Genomic DNA, 26,828 nt, shown 5'->3' on the forward strand with positions numbered 1-26,828 from the left:
AACTATGAGAGATATGAAGATGGTTAAATAGGGGCAAAGTTGCGCATTTACCTGACTAACAATATGCCGTTGAGAAAGTTGTGAAATTCCGTGTATATCCTGAGAGAGTCGTAAAAAACTGTATCATGTAAATTTGTATCATATCTCTTTTTTCTTCATTCGTGAAAGCCATTTTTCACCAACAATTTAATAACTTGTACAATAACAAAATATCATTGAGTGTAACAAATTAAAACTAAAATTTAGAAACATCAAAACCAAAGCCTATTATGATAAAAATTGATTGTTTTAAATATCTCCAATTTTTCAAAAAAAAATGATAACTTATGATACATCATTGAAAAGGTAAAATCTGGTTCTATTCAAAACAGAAAGAAGAAATGTCGGATAACAAATCTGAAAACCATTATGTAGCCGGAAAAAAGTGGCAATGTGGAAGTGCAATTTATTTTCGAATCCTTCGAAAAATAAAGTCAGAAAAAAATAAAAACAAGTTTCCGAAGTTTCTGTTTTTTCTGGATATCTCCGGATGTACTCGGAATTGCGGAACTTTCTCAACGGCATATTGTTAGTCAGGTAAATGCACAACTTTGCCCCAATTCAACTATCTTCGTATCTCTCATAATTTCCGAGATCACAATGGTGAGGATCGAATTTGAAACGCCCTGTATATATAAAAAAATAAAATAGATTTTTCCGTTAACCAGCTGTCGCACCCCTACGAACGACAACCCTCAGAAGTCGAAACTTGTACGAGCTAAGGACTAACGAGGTCTAACCTTTTAACGTGTAATTCCTAATACGGGTTGGACGATAGCAAGTGAAAATCGATCGTTCAGTGTGTAGTTTGAGAGAGCGAACAAAGCACCCACGTCGAATCGCCCGGCTACCGAACTACTAAAAAAAAACGCCCGGTTAAGATAACGAAGTTGACAGCTACTTCCAGCTTGATTGGAAGTTCCGCCTTCTTGAAAATATTTTACTCGAGTTGTCCCTATTGACTTCAGTATATTGTAGAATTTTCAGATTCTTTCTAATCATAGTTTTCCCACAATCGATCGATGCAGTTTTTGGAGATATATAACAGGGATATATAATATGGCCAGCCTAAGTAACAGTCAGCCAGATCTTAGTGGGTAGGAATGTTGGTAGAGGTAAATATTTCCTGTTAATTCTTTTTCTAGTGAAATTTTATTTCTCGTAAAACATCATCAGTACTGTAAGTCTCAAAGAATTTTGTGAATGAATTTTTATTTTTAGGGTTTCAAACAATGAATGCAAGGAGTTGTTGAACAAGTGGGTTATGCATCAGTATCAGTTTTTCAGTAAAGAAGTGAGATTACAAAACTATTTCGAGGACCAAATGATTATGCTATCCATTTTTTATCTCTCAAGCCATCTAACAAACTGTAGAACAGTTCATGATTCAAACTATTCGATAGTTCGGAAATATCCTGACGAATTTCTTCATATAAATGTAACTCTCTTTGCTTATATTCATCTTCAAATTCCAGTTCATCATATAAATTTCTAACAATTTGTACAGACTTTTGATTATTTTTTCCATAATGTTCCAACATCAGATTCCTTTGACTGTAATTTGCTTCTTCCATCATTCTTATCGCTAACCATGTACATTTTCCTTTCATAATGTCTGTCCCAATTTTCCCTGTTTCTTCTGCGTCCCCATAGATATCCAAGTAGTCATTCTGAAAAAAAAATATTACAGTAAACTGATTTAGGCGCATTAAGTAAATGCGCCTTATATCTTCATATTTGACATTATTTGCTGGAATTAAAAGTTTTGAGTTCTCTTTATATACTTTGATAACATTTAACAACGAACGAGATGATAAAAAAAAATTGTAAGTTGTTCATTACTCTTCAGTCTGAATTTACAAAATCTTCAGCGCCAGAAGGTGACATATATAAAAGAAAAGGGAGGTTTTTCTCATTTTTCAGAGAAATTTGATATTTTAGCAACTGAAATGCATGAAGATAGAACATTTCAGAATTAAATTAATACTCAGATCATGGCAACACGAAAATGTTTCGAAATGTTTGATTTCAGAAAGCTATGAGAGAAACGAGACAAACTCATTTTGCACTATCCAAATTTACAAGTCAACTAGTACTGAAATTAGGCAGCCATTGTACAAAAATTGTTACCATCCGATTTTAATAGGCAGCTACAGCTCTGCAGTTGGCATGTTAAAAAATCAAAGAACATACCATTTTTTGATGCTAATAATGAATGGACCGATGAAAATCTTATCATGAACTGCGAGTGCACAATGGATTAGAAAATGATTAGGCAGTGTTGTGCCAGTATATCGAAATCTTTTTTAGAAAAGGACAATTGAGAATTTTGTGCAAATTTAAGTATCAAGTGATTGATTATTCAGGTTTCTGGAAGTTCTTGTAATTTGGTTTTCATTTATGTTTAATACATATGTAGGTAAATTAGAATTACCCTTTGAGGTAACGCTATTATTAAAGTGATCGTACGCTGACAGATTTGTATTACTTAATTGGTTAGCATTAATTAATTCAGTCAATTATTTCTTGCCATTAAATCATACTGATATTATGGACATACATACAGGGTGAAATATCAATTTTGCACCAAAAAACTAGTAAAAATTCAAACCATTTTTAAAAACATCGATATACTAGTTCGAATAATGAATTGGACTGAATTTCCCATTAAAATGTTTTAGTAATATGAGGGAGGTGCTTAAGGTGTATTTGAGATACTAGTACTCTTTATGAAGCTAGAACCATAAAAATGGTATTTTTTTGTTTTGTTACGTAGGAGGCTGTGATTTCAAATCTAAATATTATTCTGGATTCTAAACAAATATTTTAAATAATATTTTTCAATAATGTCGAAAATAAGGGTAGTTTACTCTTGATCAACATTTCTATTTTTTGTTTTCCTCTGTACACCGTTCAGAAATTTAAAATTTTGACAACTCAAATCCAAGTTTCCCGCAATGACGAATTTTTATCAGAAATAAAATTTTCTGACAAATGGATAATAAAAAAGTTTCCCATATGGTGCACACTTTTTGAAACTCACTGTACCTATAGTCGTTTGAACTTTGCATCTGTCGTCTTGAGTCCGCAATATACAATTTGCCAACAGAAAATTGGAAGTTTTCAAAATGAATTAGAAAACTTTCTATTTTTTTACCACTTTCATTTGTAACTAACATTAATGCAGTTTCTTCCTATAAGAACATTTTCAAACTTATACATTAAACTAAAAATGATTGATTACATTAGCTCTGTAGGTAATGATAGAGGCACTTAGCTTAATTGAGTACCTGAATTTTGTTTACTTGTGACAATGTGGGTCCGCTAATTTGAAAACCGGTGAGTAAACTGAATCGTTGCACCCGCAATATTCATGGTTATGAACTTCAAAGGATTTCAAATAATTCAGTTTGCAACCCTTCTTTCATAGTGCAAAATTTCCGTATCGTTTAGATTCGGGAACTTGTGGTTGCACACCAAGGAATGATTTGAAAACGTCGAATCATTTTTACCTAGTCTGAAGCACCTTTCATGTTCAGCATACCGTTTTGAGAAATTTCGACCAGATTGTCCCACATAAACACCTACACTCCGGAAACTTAAGCTTATAAACTCCAGATGTCTCCAACTTGTCCACTTTATTTTTGGCATTGAAAAGGAAATTAGATAACCTAGCATGTGGTCTGAATGCCATTGTTTTTTTCGGAAGAAACTCGCAATTATCTTTGTTCTTTTACCAAAATATGTTAGAGTTACCCATTTCTTGATTTCTGATTGTTTTATCTAGGGTATATTAACCTGTAAGTGAATTTACGGCTTTCTTTTCTCACTTCTGGATTATATCTTCGTTGAAACCATTATAATGGCCTATCTGTGCAATTGTTTTAATTTCCCTAGCTAGACTGTTAGCAGACAAAGGCAGTGAGAATGCTCTGTGCAACATTGAATTGTAGGCTACTAAATTATGACTGTCTGGATGGAAAGAATTACTTGAGATGGTAATATCTGTATGGCTAGGTTTTCTGAATACATTGAACTCAAATTTATTCTGATTGTGTGTAATGGTCAGGTCTAAGAAATTCATCTGTTTCCCTATCTCTGTTCCGAGTGTGAACTTAATGTTGCTCTTGAGATTATTCATGAATGTCATACATTGGTTCAGCTGTCGTGTAGTACCTCTGAAACAGGCGAGAATGTCGTCTACATATCTGTACCAAAAATTAATATGTTTTTACCCAGGTCGGAATTTAGTATAGTGGTCTCCAACTTGTTCATAAATATGTCTGCTGAAAGTGGAATAAGAGGTGAGCCCATTGGTAAACCTGAATTTTATTAACAGGAATCAAGATCAGATCGATCTGGTTTACTCACTGGTTTTCAAATTAGGGTATCCACATTGTAACAAGTAAACAAAATTCAGGTACTCTAATTAAGCTAAGTACATCTATTATTACCTACAGTTGTATTATATAAGGGTTAATGTGATTTCCTAGTTTGATGTATAAGTTTGAAAACGTCCTTATAGGACGAAACTGCGGTAACGTAAGTTACAAATAAAAGTGGTAAAAACATATAAAGATTTATTCTGATTTCAGACTTATTGAAAGTTATCAGTTACATCAAGCCAAGGAGATTGCGGTTGCTGTATTTCTTGATATTGAAGGAGCATTTGACAATGCACTACCTAAATCTATAGGATTGTCTCTGGCTAGAAAGGGTATAGAATCGACCATAACTGGCTGGATCTATGCCATGCTAGTAAACAGAACTGCAACTACGACTCTTCAAGGCGAGGCTATCAGGTTCAGAGTCACCAGGGGCTGCCCTCAAGGTGGGGTACTATCTCCCCTTCTGTGGTCGCTCCTGGTGTATAGTCTGCTTGATGCCCTCGACAGAAAAAAAGTTGATCTACAAGCTTATGCAGATGACCTTGTCATCCTGGTAAGGTCCACGTCGGGAAGCGTAGCTTGTAATATCCTCCAAGGCGCGTTGGACGTTGTTCACAGTTGGTGCCTGAGGGAGCAGGTGTCTGTCAACCCCAGCAAAACTATGTTAATCCCCTTCACCAAGAGAAGGAAATTGGACGATCTAACGCCACTTTCCCTCAATGGTGTGGTCATTCCATTTGGAACGGAGGTGAAATATCTTGGCATTGTCCTTGATAGAAGACTCACCTGGAACGCTCACTTGGAAAAAGTTTTACACAAAGCCAGACTGTCTCAATGGACATGTCAAAGGATTTGTGGTAAAACTTGGGGTTTTGGTCCAGGTCCCAAACAAATCCATCGGATATATGTGATGATTGTCAGACCAATGATCACGTATGATGCAATTGCTTGGTGGCCGAAGGCTTTACAGAAAACGGTCCAAGTGAAGCTCTCTGGCTTACAGAGACAGGCTTGTCTAGCTATCAGTGGTGCCATCAGTACCACACCGTCAGCGGCCATGGAGATCCTTCTAGATCTACCTTCTCTTCACTTTTTTCTGGAAAGAGAGGCTAGATGGACTACATACAGACTTGCGCACATTGTCAATTGCACAAATCAATTAAATGCAGAGTGCAACAGACTGTTGGTTGACATTGGAAGTCATAGCATTCTGAAAATGACCTCTGACTTTATGCCTCCAACAGTCTACTACGAACTGCCTTATAAAGTACTATTCCCGAGTAGGGAGGACTGGATCCTGCGGGAGAAGGAAATATTAAGAGCAGATAGTTGTTGATTCACAGATGGATCAAAAACACCTTCCGGTTCTGGTGCAGGTGTTTTCAGTCGCAGACCAGAGACAGAGTTATCTACCTGCCTAGGAACTTATGCGACTGCATTTCAAGCGGAAATTCACGCTATTGAATTGTGTGCTGAGAGATTGGATAAATCCAACCTCACTCACAAGTCAATAAAATTATTCTCGGACAGTTGAGCGGCGTTGGAAGCTCTTGGCTCCCACCGAGCAACGTCTAAATTGGTAGCAAACTGCTAAAAAAGACTCTCCTCGATAGGAAGACTAAACAGATTGTCACTGGATTCTGGATTCCTGGCCATACTGGTCTGGAAGGCAACGAAGCTGCTGACTCTTTTGCAAAGGAGGGTGCTGCAAGCGGCTTCATTGGACCAGAACCTGTCATTGGCATCGCTTTGGGCTTTGCCAAACAAACACTTAACACCTGGATGGCAAGAAGAGTTATGGACTTCTGTCAGAATCTTCCAGGATTGGCTCACTCCAAGTAGGGATGAACGATGATGTCTAACAGGCCTTCTTACAGGTCACTGTCATTTGAATCATCACATGCAGAGACTTGGACTGTCGGAAGACAGTGTGTGTCGCCTCTGTCTGGAAAATGATGGAACTACAGAGCATATACTTTGTGTCTGCCCCGCTGGGGACCGAATCAGGTTCTTTGGGTTTGGCAGATCCGTACTCTCACCATCTGACCTGAAAGACCACTCACCATACAAACTATATAATCGGCTTCGTCAAGAAGCTGGGCTTATTTGACCGAGTGTGTATAGGTGTGAGCCATAATAAACCCTTATGGGTTGCGGTGGAGGGTCGAATAGACCCACTCACTTTAGATCTACCTATTTACCTACATCAAGCCATAGGACTTATTATCGATGTTTAACACAATTTTAAATTCAATTCGAATTATTTTTCATTTTTTAGTTCGTGTTGCTGTTAAAACGTGTTTTTTATTTTTTTTCCACTATTATTTATTTTCCACTTTCTAGTTTGGCTTGCTATTTCAAGCTCATTTGTTTTGATTTTTAAGTTATAGTATATAATATCTTTATCTGTCCGTCTTTATACGAAATAATTTATTGTGTAGCAATGGAGAGACACAATTTTTCAGTACATCACGTGACAATCTACTCGAATTTATTTTGATGTGTGTCATATTAAGGTGAAATCGCGAATGGCTCATTAAATCAATTATGGGTAATGGAGAATAAGGGTCGATTCCGGAGAGGTGGTGTGAGAAACGGTTACCACATCCAAGGAAGGCACCAATCCCAAAAATTGCTAAAAAAAATTATAATTTGTTTCCAGTCATGGATGGATTCGAACTCCCGCCTGGTGAGGCGGTTGTTTCGCGCCGATTAAAGCAAAAATCTTTTTTATTAAAATAAACTGTTTACATGCCTACATTTCATGAGTACCTCTAACTTAAGGGTAGTACCAAAATGACTCCAGACAGGCGCGCCCTCGCGTTCCCGACGAGAGGAGGCGGTGGGGAACGCACCCCGCGATGTTAGAGGGTTGACGCTCACCCAGAAACATATACTTTATTAAAACGACTAGGTAATGTGCCTCCTGCCGCCAAGGCTTATGCACACCATTACATTGTTTTGATATCCAGGTCATTCAAATGAAAACATAGCTGTCGATGTCTTGGTTAGCTGGATACTCCCGGAAAAAGTTCATGAAAAAACCAGGACAGAATGTCTACAGGAAATTTTCTATGCCAGTTTTTTCATGAACTTACAAACGGTCATTTACACGTCGCTCATGGAAAATATCGAGAGCTTCATAGATCAACCCACCATTACGGCGGGGTTGATTATGATAAACTCTAACTGCCGTGATATTACTAGTCAGCGGACTTTTCGGAAGGAACCAGGTGAAGTGTTTGTAAGCAAGCCTTCGGACCAAATCCGTAATCGGCTCGACCTTCGCTATGTCCAATGGAATGTATCGATCATTATCAGTCACGATACGAAGCACCTTATTCTGCATCGTCTCAAGTCTCTGCAACGGAGTCCTCTTAAGGCTACAGAACACAGGACAACCGTACAACATAGCTGGCCTGATAATTTGCTTATATATCAGGAGCTTGTCCACACTCAATTTGGAGTTTCGTGCAATGAGGTGACAGTTTCGTTCAATTGCTAAACTCAAGTGCTCATGAAAATTCAAGCGCTTGTCCAGGATAACTCCCAGATACTTCGCACTTTTTTGTTCTTCCACACACTTTCCTCGAATCGTCAATTTCTTGAAGATATTCACGTCGGTGAATTTCTTCGTGAAATTGACAAGTTCATTCTTTGACGAATTTAGCCTTATCGTATTCCTCTCCATGTACGGTACAACTAAAAGATCCAGGTGAATCTGTATTTGGCGTGTTGCCACCTCACTAGAGTAAGAATGGGCATATATGGCAATATCATCTGCATATATGCCTACATTCGTTTTTGCAAACATTGGAAAATCATATGTATACAGAGAGTATAGGTGTGGGAATGAACATGACCCCTGCGGAACACCAGCTTCCATTGAAAAATCCGTAGAGATATTCTTACCCTAAATTTCCGGTTGACCAGATAACAATCCAAGATTCTTATCATGTATAAAGGCATGTGTGCCATCCACATTTTCGCGATGATTTCCCCTGTCCAAACTGTGTCAAAGGCTTTATATATGTCCAACAGGACCATGACTGTGTTCTTCTTCTGGTAAAAGGCCTCCTTTATTCCGTGGACCAGTCGGATAAGTTGCGAGGTCGTGTTACGACACTGCCTGAATCCAAACTGTTCCTCCGAAATAAGTTACAACCTTTTCTCCAGGCGGAGAAAATAGGATCTTGTCCACAATCTTGGCAACCGAGCTAAGTAGCGAAATCGGTCGGTAGCTCTCTCTTTGGTTCTTCGGTTTTCCCGACTTATGAACGGGTATTACCCCCGCGCTTCAGGCAGTCTGGGATCTGATTATCCCGTTGATGATACGTACCATTTGTACGAGACCTTTGCGCGGCAGGTTCCGGAGTAGAATTACTCCAATGCCATCGCTGCCAGGTGGCTTGTGTAGTGGCATACGTTTTATAGTGTCTCTCACCTCCTCAAAGTCAGTGAGGATTTTAGCAAGATCTTCACCGTTTAGCCGTGGTGGAGGCATTGAACGCACCCCTCCGCCTCGGTGATGTTTCTATGCTCTTCGGTACTGTCTGGTGTTGTTCGATGAACATTATGGAAATATTTGCCGAACATGTTGGCCTTCTGAACGTCGGTCACCCAACTTTCATTACCTCTCTCTATAGTAGGCATGGGCTCGTATCTGTTGTCGAGACGTCGTGTCATCCTCCACAAAGACTTGTCCTGAACGTTAAGTCTCTCCAGTTTCTCCCTCCACTGAGCCTTGGTGAACTCATTTATTCGTTGATTGACCCCCTCCGCAAGTCTCAGCATGCGCTCAGCAGAAAATTCCCTGTGAAGATTCCTGCACTGACGCCTGTCGGATATAATCCAACGCCCTTCGTGGTATTAGCCAGGGGAGTAGTTGTTTTCTGATAGGCGTCAGTCCATTAAACCTACTGTGTAGGTATATAGAGACTGGCTTGAACGTTTGAAGTTCATTTGCTTTAGATTGTTGACTGCCAGTCTTCAAGCATAGCCCACTGACTAATAAGAAAGTTTTTTCCTTATTCAGAGGAATCGGGCAAATTACGGATATGCAGTTGGTTAGTACCTCGTCCACTAGATGGAGTGACATTTTGTGATGTTCGCTCCAACTTTGGAAGAGGAATGAAATACTCTGAAAGAATTCCGATTTTCAATTGTGGAATATCATTGACTTTAAGTCGATGATGGTCACTATCTTGCACTGATGAGTGGCTAATAAGCCCGAAACCGGTCTGCAAGTGTGCCCGTTCCATAACACATCACAACAAAGTTTTTGTTTCGGGGTTGAAATTAGATGATTTTAATGTATTTCGACGTGTTAAAACCGAAAGTGACCATAAAAATTATATATTAGCTCTTGTTTTCGAAATATAGTATCATTATATTATATATATGTATATTGAGTTTTCAACAAATGAAATATTTCATCACCAACAGTTGGTACACATGCTTGTTTACATAACACCCCTCTCATCAGCTGTTCTTAAGTAGTAAACATAACCTATGTGAGTTTGTCAATTGTACGCACGTGGTTGCTATTGAAATTATCGTGTGAAGTTGATTTTTAAATTAATTTAAGTGCTGATCTGAAATGCCTCGAAAGTGTGTGAATTCTGTCGATAGCTTTTGCTATATATGTGGTGAAATAACATTTAAGGCTCAGAAACGTAAAATGACACCTATCGTTAAGACAGCCTATGAACATTATTTTGGTGTGAAAGTTGGGGACCAAGATAAATCATGGGCTCCTCATATATGTTGTAATTCTTGTTCCGTCATATCGCGAGAGTGGCTGAAAAATTAAAACCGGGCAATGGCTTTTGCAGTACCTATGGTTTGGCGTGAGCCTACCAATCATACAGACGACTGTTATTTCTGCTTAACTCCTCCCATTAAGCAAGGTTTATCTATGAAGAAAAGAGGAACGGTTAAATACCCTAATCTCCCATCTGCTCTTCGGCCTGTACCACACTCAGACAATTTGCCAGTCCCTTCTCCACCCCAAAACTATGAAATTTTAGAGGAAGGTGATGAAGACTGTTTAGAAGGAGCAACCCATCCTTCTACATCCTATGACCCTGATTTTGAGGTAAGCGATAAGTCTAGTGATCCGCACAGAATTAGTCAAGCAGAGTTGAGTGACCTTATAAGAGATCTTCGCTTGTCTAAGGAAAAGGCTAAGCTGTTAGGGTCGAGACTACAACAGTGGAATCTTCTAAAACATGATGTGAAAATATCTCAGTACAGACAGCGTCAAAAAGATTTGCTTCCTTTTTTTGAGAAAAAAGAAAACCTCGTAGTTTGTTCTGATGTTAATGGTTTGATGGACTGCTTGAATTTGGATCAAAACTAAGCTTAAAAGCTGTACTTCTGCATAATGGAAATCAGCTACCCTCTATTCCTATAGGTCATGCAGTTCACATGAAGGAAACGTATATAAATATGAAAATACTTCTCCAATCAATCAAATATGAGCAACACAAGTGGCACATCTGCGGTGATCTGAAAGTCATTGCTATACTCCTAGGAATGCAATTAGGGTTCACCAAGTACTGTTGTTTTTTGTGTCTGTGGGACAGTCGGGATAGAAAATCTCACTATAAAAAAATGAACTGGCCTACACAAGACCTAAACCCTAACGAGAAAAATGTAGTTTACGAGCCTCTTGTAGATCCTAAGGATGTTCTCCTTCCCCCATTACATATTAAGTTAGGACTAATGAAAAACTTTGTGAAGGCCATGGACCAGGAAGGACAAGCTTTTAAGTACTTGAGAGCAAAGTTTCCCAGGTTGAGTGATGCTGAAGTCAAGGAAGGCATCTTTATTGGGACTCAAATCCGTGAAATCGTAAATGATCCTTTTGACATGATTTTAACAGGAAATGAAAAAAGAGCCTGGGAAGCCTTTAAGGGGGTTGTACATGGGTTTTCAGGTAACAAAAGAGATGATAACTTCACAGCATTGGTTAAAGAGCTTCTTCAAGCTTACCACCAACTTGGATGCAACATGTCCTTAAAAATTCATTTTCTTCACTCTCATCTTAATTTCTTCCCACAAAACTGTGGAGCTGTGAGTGACGAACATGGAGAAAGATTCCATCAAGACATTGCCTTGATGGAACAGAGATATCAGGGCCGTTGGAATGAAGCAATGCTTGCAGACTACTGCTGGTCTGTGTGTAGGGATGCTCCAGAAGTGTTTTATAAAAGACAAGCTAAACGACAGCGATCTTACAATGAATCGGATGGACTTAATTGAAATTTGGTGGTACAAACTTCTTTCATTTGTCAAAACACTAAGAATAATGTTTTTTTTATTAATTTTGTACTTAAAATATTCTAAAAGAAACATAACAATATTGTTTTATGTACTTTCACTTTTCGCGTATAGTATAACTACTCTTTAAGATTAAGTACTGTGTATCTCAGAAACCAGAGCTAATAAAAATTTTTCATTGTTATTTTCGTTTTTATCACCCCAAAATTAGTAGAAATTGACTAATTTAGTGTAGGAAACATTCAAAAAATATTTTTTGTTGTGTTGTGAATTGAAGGTCGACTCTTTCAGTTGTATTGCCAATTGCATATGCAGGGAATTTTCTGTGAAGATTCCTGCACTGACGCCTGTCGGATATAATCCAACGCCCTTCGTGGTATTAGCCAGGGGAGTAGTTGTTTTCTGATAGGCGTCAGTCCATTAAACCTACTGTGTAGGTATATAGAGACTGGCTTGAACGTTTGAAGTTCATTTGCTTTAGATTAATAAAAGAGTGTTATTGAAAATATTTTTAGATATATTCTGTTTGTATTCCCAATCGCGCAATAAATAAATAGAAAATGAATGAACTCATCAAAAAAATGCAGGGTTATACATTTTTTTTTAAATATATTAAAATTCAAATGAATCTAGTATGTAGAGGTTACAAAAATATGTTTATGGTCCTCGACAGTAAAGTCTACGTTAATTAGTAATGTATCGATTTGAAATTTGGGAACTCACCTGAACCTGATAATATTGCCCAAATTTGTCGATAATTGGACGTACGCTCTCCCGCAACTCTTTGGGAAAATTCGCAAAATGTAATACAATTGGAATGAAAAAAAACATTTGTGATCCCTTTCCATGAGCAACCAATTTATAATGTTCCATATTGAAGTTCTTCAAATCGGTAGTAATGCAATCAAGCAATTGGCCGATCATCATGTTAAAATTTGAATTGTGAAATTCTTCTACGATTTGTTGATACTGAGGATGTGTCGAAAAATACTTCTTGAGTAGTTGGAATACCGCATTTTCTAGGTATATGGCGTCAAATGCAGCTCTCATACCGACGTTTTTATTTTTGTACCAGCAAGGAACACATCCCCGTGTTTCTGAGTTGTCTACCATGTCATCAGTTATTATGATTGCTGCTTCGAACTGAAAAATGTGATGAAAGTTAAACTGGTACTTTGTTCTATGAATGAAATCTAAAAAAATAGTTTTTTGGAAAAAGGTTTCGGTAACTGTCAAAGAAAGGAAGAAAAAAATTCTTCGCAATAAAAATTCTACACAAAAATGTCTATATCGTGTTCAGAATATTTTCGAAAAAAAAAAAGTGATTTTTATGTAATTCAGTGTTCATGTTTGAAAGCACTTTTTTCGGTAAAACTTTTTCTTTCAGTAATCTGGGAGAAATAAGTTATTTTTTTGAAATTCAAAGGAAATTTCTATGGGATTAAATTGATTAACTCTCATCGTGACGAGAGCAGAAAAGTATCTTACGGTGACATGACGTTGTAATGATATGAAAGAAATACCTAAGGACTTCGTCTTTCGATGTAATCCAAAATCTTGTTGATGAGATAAAAACAAGTGTCTCGTCCCGAAACTTTGAATTTTATTTTCTATATAAGTAAAATTTTATATCGATATTTTTGCATATATTACGTTATGTAGCGTTCCACCGTTCCTGTGACGCATATTTATTTCATTATGAACGTCTAGAGGATTAACTAAATGAGAAATAGTGTATGTGGAAAGTAATTGTTTCAGTAGGACCTTTTTCAGTTTGCATTTGAGGAAAACTTCTGTGCATCATTCACACCACTTTTCAGGAAGTATTCAATTGAGGTAATTTATTCTTTCACTTTTTTTATGAGGTTCATACATTTTTGTTCGATGATGGATAAGTAGAAAGCCAAATAGATATTTCGTGAAGGAAAATTATTTATGTATTTATTCGATCAATGCAAATACTTTACTTCAAATATCCTCCATGCTTAAAAAATGTGAGACGTAATCGAGTTTATCTATCAAATAATCTAGTTCATGCAATCATAAACAGAAAATATACTTATAGAATCAGATGGAGCTTAATGAAAATGAGCCAACCGATCTCTGGAAAAAGTTTGTACACTGGAACATTCCTTACAGATCACGAATTAGAAACGTTATTATGCAAAATAAAATATGTCATAAGTTACTATGGTATTGCCAAAAGTATTGTTGAAGTTAACGATATAGTGCACTCTGAAAGTTTGCGGCACTCTCAAAGGCCAAAAAATCCAATATATAGAAATGAACCGGCAGCGAACTAATCCACGTGGACTGTGGACTTCGTATTGGATAATTTTTACTAACCCAGTTTTATGATTGGTTGAAGAGTCATAAAATTAAATTGGAAGTCATGTTAGGGTAACGAATAGAAATCGGGAATGCCGGGATGGTTATCGCCGTCGTGTTCAGTTCAGGAACTAATCGCGATTTGAGTGTTTAAATTCGATATTGGTGCAGTTATAATTACCTTATTACTAATAATAATAACGAGTGTGATAACAACGCAGACTTTTTCCAGTGTAGTGATTCCGATAGCGATGGTGAACAATACGAAAAAGAGATACAGATTTGACCGAAATTCCTTTCTCAACTGTACGTAAAATAGTCAAAACCAAACCTTATGAACGCAAGACGAGATGTGATATGATACAGGATTACCGAAACCTTTAGACGTTCATCTAATAAAGGCAATGAGATTCCTACAACTGAAATTATAAAGAAGAAATTAAAAACTTCCGACCATAACGTGAGTTGCTGTGACACAACTCTTTGGAATTGAATAAAGAAACTAGCATTTAGATGTAAAATACTAAACAAACGTCAAGCAGTTATGGAAAGCAGAAAAATAGTGGAATTGCGTAACAAATACTTAGAACAAATAACTGAATATAGACAAGAACAACGGCAAATTTTCTATTTGGATGAAACTTGGTATGACACTCATAAGACAGTTACGAAGAGCTGGACTGATGGTTCGAGAATGTATACGCCTAACATGCCTGCGAACAAAGGATCGCGACTAATCATTGTGCATTGCGGAGGAAGTGGAGGATGGGTTCCGAATTCTTTGGGACTATGTGAAAAAAATATTGAGGACTGCAATGTTGGCTATCATAAGAACATGGAAGCCAATATTTTTGAGGTATGGTATGAAAACATATTGATCCCAAATTTAGATGCGAATAGTGTAATAATTCTTAACAAGGCTTCCTATCATTCGCGAATAAAAATTCGAGGAAAGAATAAATACAAAGTTTTTTAATGGATAACAATTTGTATTTTGAAGATTACTTTACTAAAAAACCAACTAGTTGAAGTTTTACAGATAACAGCTGTCTACCGGTGGAATGATCAAAAAGTACTTATCTATATATCTATATATATATATGAAATCTGAAGTTATATATATATATATATATATATATATATATATATATATATATATATATATATATATTCTTACTATATTGGTAAATGGTGTTTGTTACCTGTTCGCAAGTAGAATGTCCTTACACGCTCTACTGCCTACTATTTAAATGTTGTTGAAGAAGCGGTTCGAGCAGGGTCAACCGACTTTTGAACACGTAACAGCACACCTAGATAATGACAAATGAAATTTTGTCGAAACGTTGGTGAAATTAAAGATAATATCACATACACGGATCAAATACCCGAAAAGCAGTTCAGCATAGTCCTATCCGTAACATATATATATATATATATATATATATATATATATATATATATATATATTATATATTCAATATTAAATTCTACAAAAAGGATTCGAAGCTTTATATCTTCTTTTAATTATCTGCGAGCGCTTTCTACAGTTGGTAGTACTGTCATCTTCTGGCCTTCTGGCACTCCTCAAACTGAACTGGTCATCCTGTCGTCTGTCTCTTTATACGGTCAGAGCGTCTTAACTCAGGTATTTCAGGTACTTTAGGTAAATTTGCCTGTATTTGTTCTGCATCAGGTACTCTTCTTCGTGTTAGATCTTCTCTAGGAATGTGTATGGTTTTGGTTAATATATTAAATGTGAGATCTTGTTGTGTTTTGATTTGTACTTGTTCCTCGATAAGTGATTTATGACTGTTGAATTTATGGATGTTCAAGTTTTCCCAAATGTTCATGTGGTTTCCCTTGTTGATTTGTTTTATTAGTTTTATGTTCTCTGGTGGGGGGAAATTATGTTTGTTTTGTATGGCCTGTGTTGCAAGGTTTGATTTATATACTGTTGGATTTATGTATGCCTTTTTGTGCTCATTGTACCTTTGGATCAGTTTTTTCTTGGTTTGGCCGATATAGAATTTGTTGCAGTCCGAGCATTGTATACTGTATATCCCGTTTTGGTTTTTGTTTTCTTCGTTATCATAGTTGTTTATTTTTTGTGTTATCTTCGTGTTCGGCTTGTATGTGATGTTGATGTTCAGTGGTTTGAAGATGTTTGTTAGTTTTTTGGTTTGGTGTCCTACGTACGTAAATGCTGTCCATCGTTGTGTTGTTTTGTCTGTTAGGGTGGCTTGATCCTTGTTCTGTATTTTTTGTTTGATTCTATTTTCTAGTTTATCTATTGTCTTTTGGGTGTATCCGTTTTCGTTCGCTATATAGTATATGATTTTCCGTTCTTTGTTTAGGGCTTCATTTCTGAGTGGTATCCTTAACATTCTATATATGAATGCGTTATAGGCAGCCATTTTGTGTGATCATGGATGGTTTGAACTTGCGGGTATGGTGGAGCTTGTTTGTGTAGGTTTCCTGTATATTGCCATTTGAAATTGTGTTTTGTTGTAGTTATATCCTATGGTTATGTCCAGGTAGTTAAGTTTTGAGTTGTGTTCTTCCTCAATGCTGAAACATAGTTTTTGATTTATTTCGTTAATTTCTTTTGTTATTTGTTCTATCCTTATTCCATTGTTTTGTGATATGTACAGTCCATCGTCAACGTATCTGAACCATTCTCCTTTTTCATCATGTGTTTTTATTATTGTTAAGATTTTCTCATCTATGGTTTGCAGGTATATTTCGGATATAATTCTAGATAGTGGGGATCCCATCGCTAGTCCATCTGTTTGTTTATGATTTTTCCCTTCAGATTCTAAATAATTTTGTTTAAGTATAGTATTTAGACTGTGTTCCATTTGGTTAATGTAGGTTTTGTCTATGTTTTGGTGTTTTAGGTTCTCAGATATGATGTTTATACTTTCGTTGACTGGTATGTTGGAGTACATGTTTTTTATGTCGAACGAGTACAGTTTAGTGTTCGGACTGACATTTGTCGTAGAGATTCTGTCTGTGAATTCCATTGAATTTTTGATGCTGTGGTCGTTGTTCCTGTTGATTTTGTTTTTCGGTTCGTCGGCTATGATTTTTGAAATTTGGTATGAAGGTGCTCTGGTGAAATTGATAACCGGTCTTATAGGTTTATTTTCCTTATGTATCTTTATCTGTGCGTTGAGTTTTGGTGCTTTTGGGTTTTTGACTGTGTATCTGTTCAATGCTTCGTTGTTAAAGATCTGTTTGTTGGATTTTATTAGGCTATTAGTTTGTCTTTCATATTTTGTGGTTGGATCGTGATTCATCGTGCTAAAATCGTTTTCCGTTATATATTTGTTCACTTTCATACTTGATTCCTGTTTTTCAATAATAACTGTGGCGTCACTTTTGTCGACTTCAACTGCTGTGAGGTTGTTGGAGATCAACTTCTTCTTTATTGATTTGATGGCTTTCGTGATTGCTGGTTTCTCCGGAGTTTTTTCTGGTTTTTTGATTATTTGTTTCAGCGTGTTGATAAAACACCAAAACATAGACAAAACCTACATTAACCAAATGGAACACAGTCTAAATACAATACTTAATTAAAATTATTTCGAATCTGAAGGGAAAATTTATAAACAAACAGATGGACTAGCGATGGGATCCCCACTATCTAGCATTATATCCGAAATATACCTGCAAACCATAGATGAGAAAATCTTAACAATAATAAAAACAAATGAAGAAAAAGGAGAATGGGTCATATACGTTGACGATGGACTCTACATATCACAAAACAATGGAATAAGAATAGAACAAATAACAAAAGAAATCAACGAAATAAATCAAAAACTATGTTTCAGCATTGAGGAAGAACACAACTCAAAACTTAACTACCTGGACATAACCATAGGATATAACCAAAACAAAACACAATTTTAAATGGCAATATACAAGAAATCTACACAAACAAGCTCCACCATACCCACAAGTTCAAACCATCCACCATCACACAAAATGGCTGCCTATAACGCATTCATATATAGAATGTTAAGCATACCACTCAGAAATGAAGCCCGAAACAAAGAACGGAAAATCATATACTAAATAGCGAACGAAAACGGATACACCCAAAAGACAATAGATAAACTAGAAAACAGAATCAAACAAAAAATACAGAACAAGGATCAAGCCACCCCAACAGACAAAACAACACAACGATGGACAGCATTTACGTACGTAGGACACCAAACCAAAAAACTAACAAACATCTTCAAACCACTGAACATCAACATCACATACAAGCCGAATACGAAGATAACACAAAAAATAAACAACTATGAAAAAGAAGAAAACAAAGACCAAAACGGGATATACAGTATACAATGCTCGGACTGCAACAAATTCTATATCGGCCAAACCAAGAAAAAACTGATCCAAAGGTACAATGAGCACAAAAAGGCATACATAAATCCAACAGTATATAAATCAAACCTTGCAACACACGACATACAAAACAAACATAATTTCCCCCCACCAGAGAACATAAAACTAATAAAACAAATCAACAAGGGAAACCGCATGGACATTTGGGAAAACAGTCATAAATAACTTATCGAGGATAAGTGATTTACAAATCAAAACACAACAAGATCTCACATTCAATATATTAAACAAAACCATACACATTCCTGAGAAGATCTAACACGAAGAAGAGTACCTGATGCAGAACAAATACAGGCAAATTTACCTAAAGTACCTGAAATACCTGAGTTAAGATGCTCTGACCGTATAAAGAAACAGACAACAGGATGACCAGTTCAGTTTGAGGAGTGCCAGAAGATGACAGTACTACCAACTGTCGAAAGCGCTCGCAGATAATTAATAGAAGATATAAACTTTCAAATCCTTTTTGTAGAATTTAATATTGAAATATATATTTGGGAAGCTAACCTGAAATGCCATCGGAAAACGAATCCGCATGTTTCTAGAAATGATATGAAATCTAGAAAAGTTAATGCAGTCAATCTGCTGGAAAATAATTCCATGAAAATTAAAAAATAAATAGATAAGTACTTTTTGATCATTCCCATATTGATTTCCATTTGAGAGCCACCGGTAGACAGCTGTTTCAGTCTATTGGGCATCGTCAGTACCGGGCAGGCGATCCTCGATTGAAGACAAAATGTGGATGACCAAAAAAAGGACCTAATGAAAATAACTGCGTGAACGCAATTAGTGACATTAGTGGAACCACCTATTGGTGCGTCACCCAAGTCAACTTGCCAAGTTTTTATGTCAGTGTTGGTGCTTCGACCAATCAACCGACAACTGCGGTAGCAGAAATTTGGGAAGCTAATCTGAAATGCCATCGGAAAACGAATCCACATTTCAAGAAATATGTGGCAAGTTGACTTGCCATATGACTGAAGACTTACGCCCAATAGATATACTCCCGACTAGGTCTAAAATAAAAAAAAAATTCTGATGACCAAATTTTAGTATTACAATAAATTTTTAGTGATGAAGTAGATAAGCCTACTGAGAACAAATTACAATTTTTCAAAAATGACAGTAATTTGATTCGAATTAAATATAAAGTTCAGTATTATAAGAATGTCCAGGATATGTTTTTTGTTTTGTTTCGTAATAGTAACTAACGACAAAATGTTCTTGACAAAATATCAATTACCTCAAATGTTAGCGAAATTTGGTTGGTGAGAGCTAAATAGCTGCTAGCTTTTCCTAGAAGCAGTCATCCTGTACAATTTGTCTTCGACTTTGAGATCACTTCTGAATAGTACTAGAAAAATTGCAGTTTTCATGAAATATAGGTAACTCAAGAACAAATTTTTCTTAATTTTTGAGGAATACCATTTATATATCATATATATAATCGAAATGTAATTAATTCACTCTCAAATCACGTAACGACAAATACCAGTTGAGTGCTTGACGTTACTGCTCACAAATATTTTTCTGGGTTGAACATTTTTGCTAATCTGACTTTGGAAATGAAGACGCTAAAGATATTACAAAAATGTTCATATCGCCTCATCAGCTCTCATGTATTTGGGAACATGTGACGTCACAGCCGTTACGTAACAAGCGCTGACGTTTTGAAGCAGAATTCGAACCAAAATACATTATTTTCAAAGATTAGTTGTATTAGATGACGCTCAAGTATGTTGGTGATATTAGTTACGTGTGCAAAGTTGTGAAAATTCTCTCAAAATAATTAACAATTCTATTGAATTGAGAATTCATTTATTCATTGCAGCAATGCTAGTTTTGTGATTATATCATTTTTATGTATTCAACAAAAATATTATTCAATCGACTCACCAATTTGCCACACCATGCCAAAATACTAGCCAGCCTGATATTTTCATCTGTAAGATTTTCAGTTTTTTCCAAAACTTTATAGGCTCCTATTGTCGCGGCCCCACGAGAGTTAGTCCAAAAGTTGACGTTTTTTTCTAAAACTACCCTGAGGTTTTCTACCAGCCTTCTATCCTGATTCCAAGGTTTTACCTCAGTCAGAGTATCCACCACCTCAGGAAATGAGGACGATAATATCTTAAAGTCTTGTTCTGAAAATACATCTATTTTCTGAGACATATTTCTCCTGCCAGGCTGACTCTTCCTGCTGAAAGATTGTAAAATATTGATGATATACTCAAGCATTGAAAAAACGTTCAGTTTTCAAGATGGTCGCAATAACTTATTCTCAATTGAAAATAAAATTTCAATTCATTCAACAAAAAATTTAACGAACTTGAATGGTGATCGATCTATCTACCAGAAAAAGTCTCATTCACATATAGTATTTCCAATACCAATTGGAACAGCACAGAGAAGGAATTCCTGCTTTCTGCAGTGGTAGTTTTTCAGTTACTTATTCTTACAATCATAGCAATTGATCACCCCATGAAAAAGTTATCTCAACTGAATTTTTCCGCCATGGGTAATTATGAAAAACTTCGAAATTTAAGGTAGTTCATTTCCGAGTCGAAAACTCTAAAATACAATGAAAACACAAAAAACCACACATATATTTACAAAATAATAGAGGCCAACAAAATTGCTAGAAAAATCAAAATTCTTCTTCGCTATATTCGGATAGGTGGAATCATCATCGGGTTGAATAACGATCGAATTTATGGAACTTTGCACATAATATTTGTTCTTTTCTTTTATAACGTGGAGCACACAGTTCTTCCACACATCACTATTACCTACTTCATTCACCACTTGCCTTATATTGTCAAGCACTACAGCATTCAAAGTCGGTGACTGATTACATTTCCGCAAGCTTTTTTTCATTGTGGTCCAAACCTTTTCAGTTGGATTGAACACACAATAGTATGGAGGCAAACGTAAGAGTATATGACCACATGTTTCACATATCGAATCAATAATATACTCTCGTTTGAAATTACGTTGTTTTATGGTCGCCAGTAATACCTTTTTCGTTGGAATCTTTTCAGGTATTTCCATGTCATAATTTCGCATGAAATCAACAATATCTGCTTTTTTGTGTTATTGTTTGGTATTGTAGTCAATAACCGAAAATGATACGAAGCGTTATCCATAACAATAACCGAGTTTGGAGGAATATTTGGGAAAAGCTGCTCACTGAACCAGGTTTCGATTAAAGCCACAGTCATATCTTCGAGGTAATCAGCAGATGAATCTTTTATATTTTTGGCCGACAGAAGCAAAGCGTTAGGTACGAAATCACTTTCATTCCCGGCATGCAAAATTATAACACGTTTTCCCCTTGAAGAAGGTGTGTTCAAAGCACAATACTTGGTTTCGTCTACCCAGCCATATTTGACATCATGGGTGTCAAACTAAGTTTCGTCGAGGTAGATTATATGTCTGCTGGATTCTCGGTAGCTTTTCATTCACCTCAAATATTCTTGTCGGAGTTGAACAATACGTGTCAATTCCATTATGACCACCCGATTGTTCAATTTTTTATATTTGAAGCCACAAGACAATAAGACACCTCGTAGAGTTTCTTAAGATTTGTAATTGTAATCGGGATAGTCGAGTAATTTATACCAAATCATTTCCAAGGTTGGTACTTTATTTTTTTTTGGTATATACCATTGATTGTTCGCCGAATCACATATTTTGTAGCACCATCAACTTTTGCAAATTTTGTATTCCTTTGTAGTTATTTCCCTATTTTAATGACTCGGAGAACTGTCGAACGAGATAGTTTCGTTAACTCGCATATTCTATTCACAATAGCATTCTGTGAAGTGTGTCAGTTTTCCTTCTTCAAGTATTCATGAGTATTTAAAATAACTCGCTGAACTTGAACATGTAAGTCCTTATTTTCAAATTCCGGATCCCTGTCGATTGACACAGATTCCTCACACGTAATATTATCATTTGTTTCTGAAGGTCTCCAGAAAGCCATATTGATGAAAGTACCCAAAAACACTAAGATTTTCACAAAAATCGGTTTAAACGATGAGATTGGAACCTTTGGTGTAGAAGTTGAAAATGTTTCTAGAGATCAATTACCCTAACACCAAACTGATATTTTTTCACCCGACGCGCGTTTCGCTAACAAGGTTAGCATCTTCAGGAGAAACAAATTGATACTGAATCTAAAGACAAGGGTTAGCTGTTTATATACGTAAAGTTTTTTGGTCCGATGTGGACTTTGTTTGTTAAATGATGATTATCCTAATTGATTTTTCGGTAATTAACTAGTGGAACCACTACCTGCAAATTAATTTGTCCGCTTTTTAATCTATTGTTGACAAATTAATTTGCAGGTAGTGCTTCCACTAGTTAATTACCGAAAAATCAATTAGGATTATCATCATTTAGCAAACAAAGTCCACATCGGAACAAAAAACTTTACGTATATTAACAGCTAACCCTTGTCTTTAGATTCAGTATTAATTTGCTTCTCCTGAAGATGCTAACCTTGTTAGCGAAACGCGCGTCGAGTACAAAAATATCAGTTTGGTGTTAGGGTAATTAATCTCTAGAAAAAGTTTTCAAAAATTGGTTTGCAAAACCACTCACTCCCTCATCTAACCCCACGAACACACGGCACTGATAAAGAAATATTGTGAAACGGACAAAAAATTAGTATTCAGCCAGTCCAGCTACCCAAGCCTTTATTCCTCAACTACATTTGATAGCACGTTTACTAACTATCTGGGCGACTAGGGGCCACAGGCAAGAAATGTTTATGACTGTACTTTTAATTGCCGTTCCAATTGGGAATGGATGAACTATACTTACTAATTAACTGTAATGTAAGTTTTTGTATTGAAAAAAAAACGAAAATCAAATGCCTAATCTCGTTGACATATCGACTCATTCTCATTGTTATGCACACAACGTTCAGAAATATGTGTCAGCATCAAAATCATTGTCAACAAATGGAATGTTCATTATTGATACAGTCAAGTTAAGTGTCAATTATGATTTGACATTCTTCAACGTAAAAATGCCACCCCTACCTTCAACCCCCTTCGAATGACAGGTACGACCCCCATTTGTTTAAGTGGGAACTATAGGTTTGTGATATATCTAGAAGATCTCTTTATTCTCTATTCAAAATTGTTATCGTCTTCAAGTTTATCGCAACAATTAAGATAAAATGAATTAAAATCATGTGGTTACCGAAATTCCATAAAATAAACTCAAAACAAAATTTGATGCAAAACTTGATGAAATGTAGAATACCAAAAAGAACTGTGGATGCTAACGAATTAAATGTTCAAAATGTTCACCTCAAACGTCTTGGCAACATCCTAATCTCAAATGAAACTGTCGTCTAACATAATTTAACATATCAGGCGTGACCGACCTAATCGCAAGCGTTGTTAGTTCTTTTGAATCATTCAAATCTGAAGGTTTAGTTTTGTACACATTGCTCCCCATAAAAATAAATCTAATGATGAAAGATCAGGTGATCGCGCTGGCCATTTAATCGATTCTCGCCTCCCTACCCACCGATTGGGAAATGCTATATCAAGGTATTGCCGGACATTGACTTGGTGATGTGGTGGTGCTCCATATATCCTGCTGAAACCATATCGTATTCACTGGAACTTGAAGGTTTCCTGGATCAGGATATAAATTTGCTAAACTTGGAATGACATCATAGTGCCAAATAATTATCGCCATTCAAGTTGTCCTCAATGGAAAGGGGACAAATGATATGGTTTCCTACACTCCCTGCCCAAACATTCAAGGGTATTGCGTCTCATCCAATGAGGATTTTTTGTTTTGTCGATTAGCAGGACCGTTAAGAGACAAAGTACACTCATTAGAAAACATAACGTCTTCTAATTGGATGATATTGTTATCCAACATGTCCATCATTTTTTCACAAAAATAAATTCTTCTATCAGCTTCCATGAGATGCTGAGGAGGTACCATTATATAGGGATGCCTTTTATTTCCTATTAATATGTTTACTATCGATGAAGTATGTCAAACTATAATTTAAATTTGACGTGTTTCGGGAGTTTATTAAAATGTGTACCGTAACCGAAATAATGAATTTATTCCATTTGGCTTTTACACACTGTATGTGATGACATTAGCCCATACTGGAGTAAAATTCATAACATATGTGAGATTTTCACTAAATAGTTCACAAAACTGTAACACGTGTTTCGCTATACAGTAGCTTCTTCAGGCGTGTCTAAACGCGTTTTTCTAAAACTGTTTAGTGAAAATCTCACAATGAATTTCAAATTCTTTTCCAGTTTTCTCTTTTCCACATGTCGAAAACTAATCTAATATTTCCTTCATGTCGAAAATAGCTTCTCAAAGATACAGATGCAGAATTCGACAGCAATTGAAATAAGCAAAAGTAATTGAAAACAATAAAACACACATGTGTGCTCTTTGCCATATAAAATGGAAAAGAAAATTTTATATTGGGCATAAAAAATGAGGTTTTTTTATATGTTGCATACCTTTCTAGCGTTATTGTAGAAAATCCATTCCTTGCCTCTGAAACTCTCAGTCCTCTCAACATGTCCACCAGGAAACATTTTGTAGTTTTACCACCGACAGATCTGCTAATGATTTTGGTGAACATGTCTCGTTCCGAACTAAACACTCGGGAATGCGAGAATTGCTTTTTCGATAATAATTTATAACTTCATAAAAACCATCACATAATTATATTATTATATCTATTATGAGCGATTGATAATCGGAAATTTTTCATTATTTCTATTTTTGAGATAATAACCATTTGCACGATGTTATCATTCGATTACCCCGTCGTTAACTTATTAACAAAAACTTATTTCATTACGTTCAAATCGCATAGTAATCAGTGAAATGGGAATAAAATGGTACTCGTTTTGAGTAATCATGTCTTATCACTGAACGCCTGACAGATGTGAAACATCAATTACAGTATTTTGTGACAACTGTAATGATTGGGGGGTACTGCCTATTATTGAAATTCATGTAAATAAAATATTAATGGAAAACTTTCAATGTGGCTTTAATATAGTTACTAGTAAACTCAAGAATTGTAGCTAGATATTGCAATATATTACTAAAGATCTTAAATCATGAATATCAATAATAAATTGAAAATTTCTTCTATATTTAAAAAAATGTTTCAACATAAATTTCACCATCATTATTAAAGTGTTGTTCAGGACGAAGAATTTCAAGAACGAGGTGTTAATGATGAACGAAAAGGAGAATGTTTCCTACTTATTCACCAAACTCAAACACCTGTTCATGCAGAGGCAGATTCGTGAGAATGTATCATCTTTTCCACCAACTGATTTCCTGGAGTCTTTGAAGTCCACTAGATACTCGTTAGGACAACAAGAGGATCGTTCCAAACTCTTGGGTTTCTTGTTGAATAGTCTTCGTGAGGAGGAAAATAGGAGAATCAATACTCCTGACTGCTCTGGATTGAATGATTCCGTACAGTTTATCTCGTCTTGTATTTGTAGATCTTTTGCTGGAAAAAACTCACTTGTTTACTTTGTAGTACATGTTCAAGTGGTAGCAAAAACGTATGTGATTTTCTGGAATTCAACTAGCGTTTCCTAATATGACTGATAACCAGTCTGTGCAAAGCTTATTGTTGAATCATCTAATAACACTGTCAATCTAATAACACTGATGATCTTCAAACATGACTCAACCTCTGATGGAAGCACCAAACTCTTACGAAGGTTCGAAATAAATGAACACGTCAATCTAGCAGACTACTATTATAGTCTTCATGCAATAATTGTTTACTGTGGTTCTGGCGTTGAATCTGGTCATTATTATGCATTGGTCAAAGACGAAACGGACTGGTTTGAGTTTGACGATAGTTGTGTTACTAAATATTCTGGCGATATTTATTGGAGCCTCTTGAGACACCCTACAATTTATTCTATGAGAGATAGGACATCGGCACATCAAGATCTTTAGATAATGTGGAGCTGCAGGTTTTTCCGGGTTTTCCTGCAGCTGAAAAAGCAAATGTGTCACTGGAATCAAGCGTTTCGCCCCGGAGAGCCAATTAATTTTTGTTGTTTCATAATTTCATTGAGTTCTAGAATAAAACGATTGTTGCTGATGATTAATCAATTATTTGATGTTCCTGGTAATGAAGAATAAGAAAAATATTAGTAGGTATTGTAACGAATTAATGAATTAACTGTCTTAATCAAATTTATTTTTAACAATATTTCACTATCACAACTAATTTATGTACAACATTTAGTAACTAATGCTTAATTTATCTTCACAATTAGATTATTTTCCTTAAACGCACGATTCACTTTCTAAGTACAGACAACT

General features: G+C 35.9%; 2 protein-coding genes across 2 annotated transcripts in view; one reads left to right on the plus strand and one right to left on the minus strand.

Annotated features, from left to right (window-relative positions):
• LOC111507040 (uncharacterized) overlaps positions 1-26,828 on the plus strand; it is a 415,477-nt gene that overhangs the window by 48,197 nt on the left and 340,452 nt on the right. The gene's annotated exons all lie outside the window — the stretch shown is intronic.
• On the minus strand, positions 1,173-25,141 carry LOC111517916 (uncharacterized). Its single transcript, XM_023174211.2, has 4 exons — positions 24,980-25,141; positions 20,358-20,661; positions 12,435-12,854; positions 1,173-1,709 (listed from the first exon to the last, which is right to left on the minus strand). Exons 1-4 carry the CDS (start codon positions 25,102-25,104, stop codon positions 1,368-1,370), a joined length of 1,191 nt encoding a protein of 396 aa, XP_023029979.1. The 5' UTR covers positions 25,105-25,141; the 3' UTR covers positions 1,173-1,367.

The sequence above is a fragment of the Leptinotarsa decemlineata genome, unplaced genomic scaffold (genome assembly GCF_025532065.1).
Source record: "Leptinotarsa decemlineata unplaced genomic scaffold, Ldec_3_MD MMD2_tig00001064_RagTag_RagTag, whole genome shotgun sequence".
Lineage (NCBI taxonomy): Eukaryota > Metazoa > Arthropoda > Insecta > Coleoptera > Chrysomelidae > Leptinotarsa > Leptinotarsa decemlineata.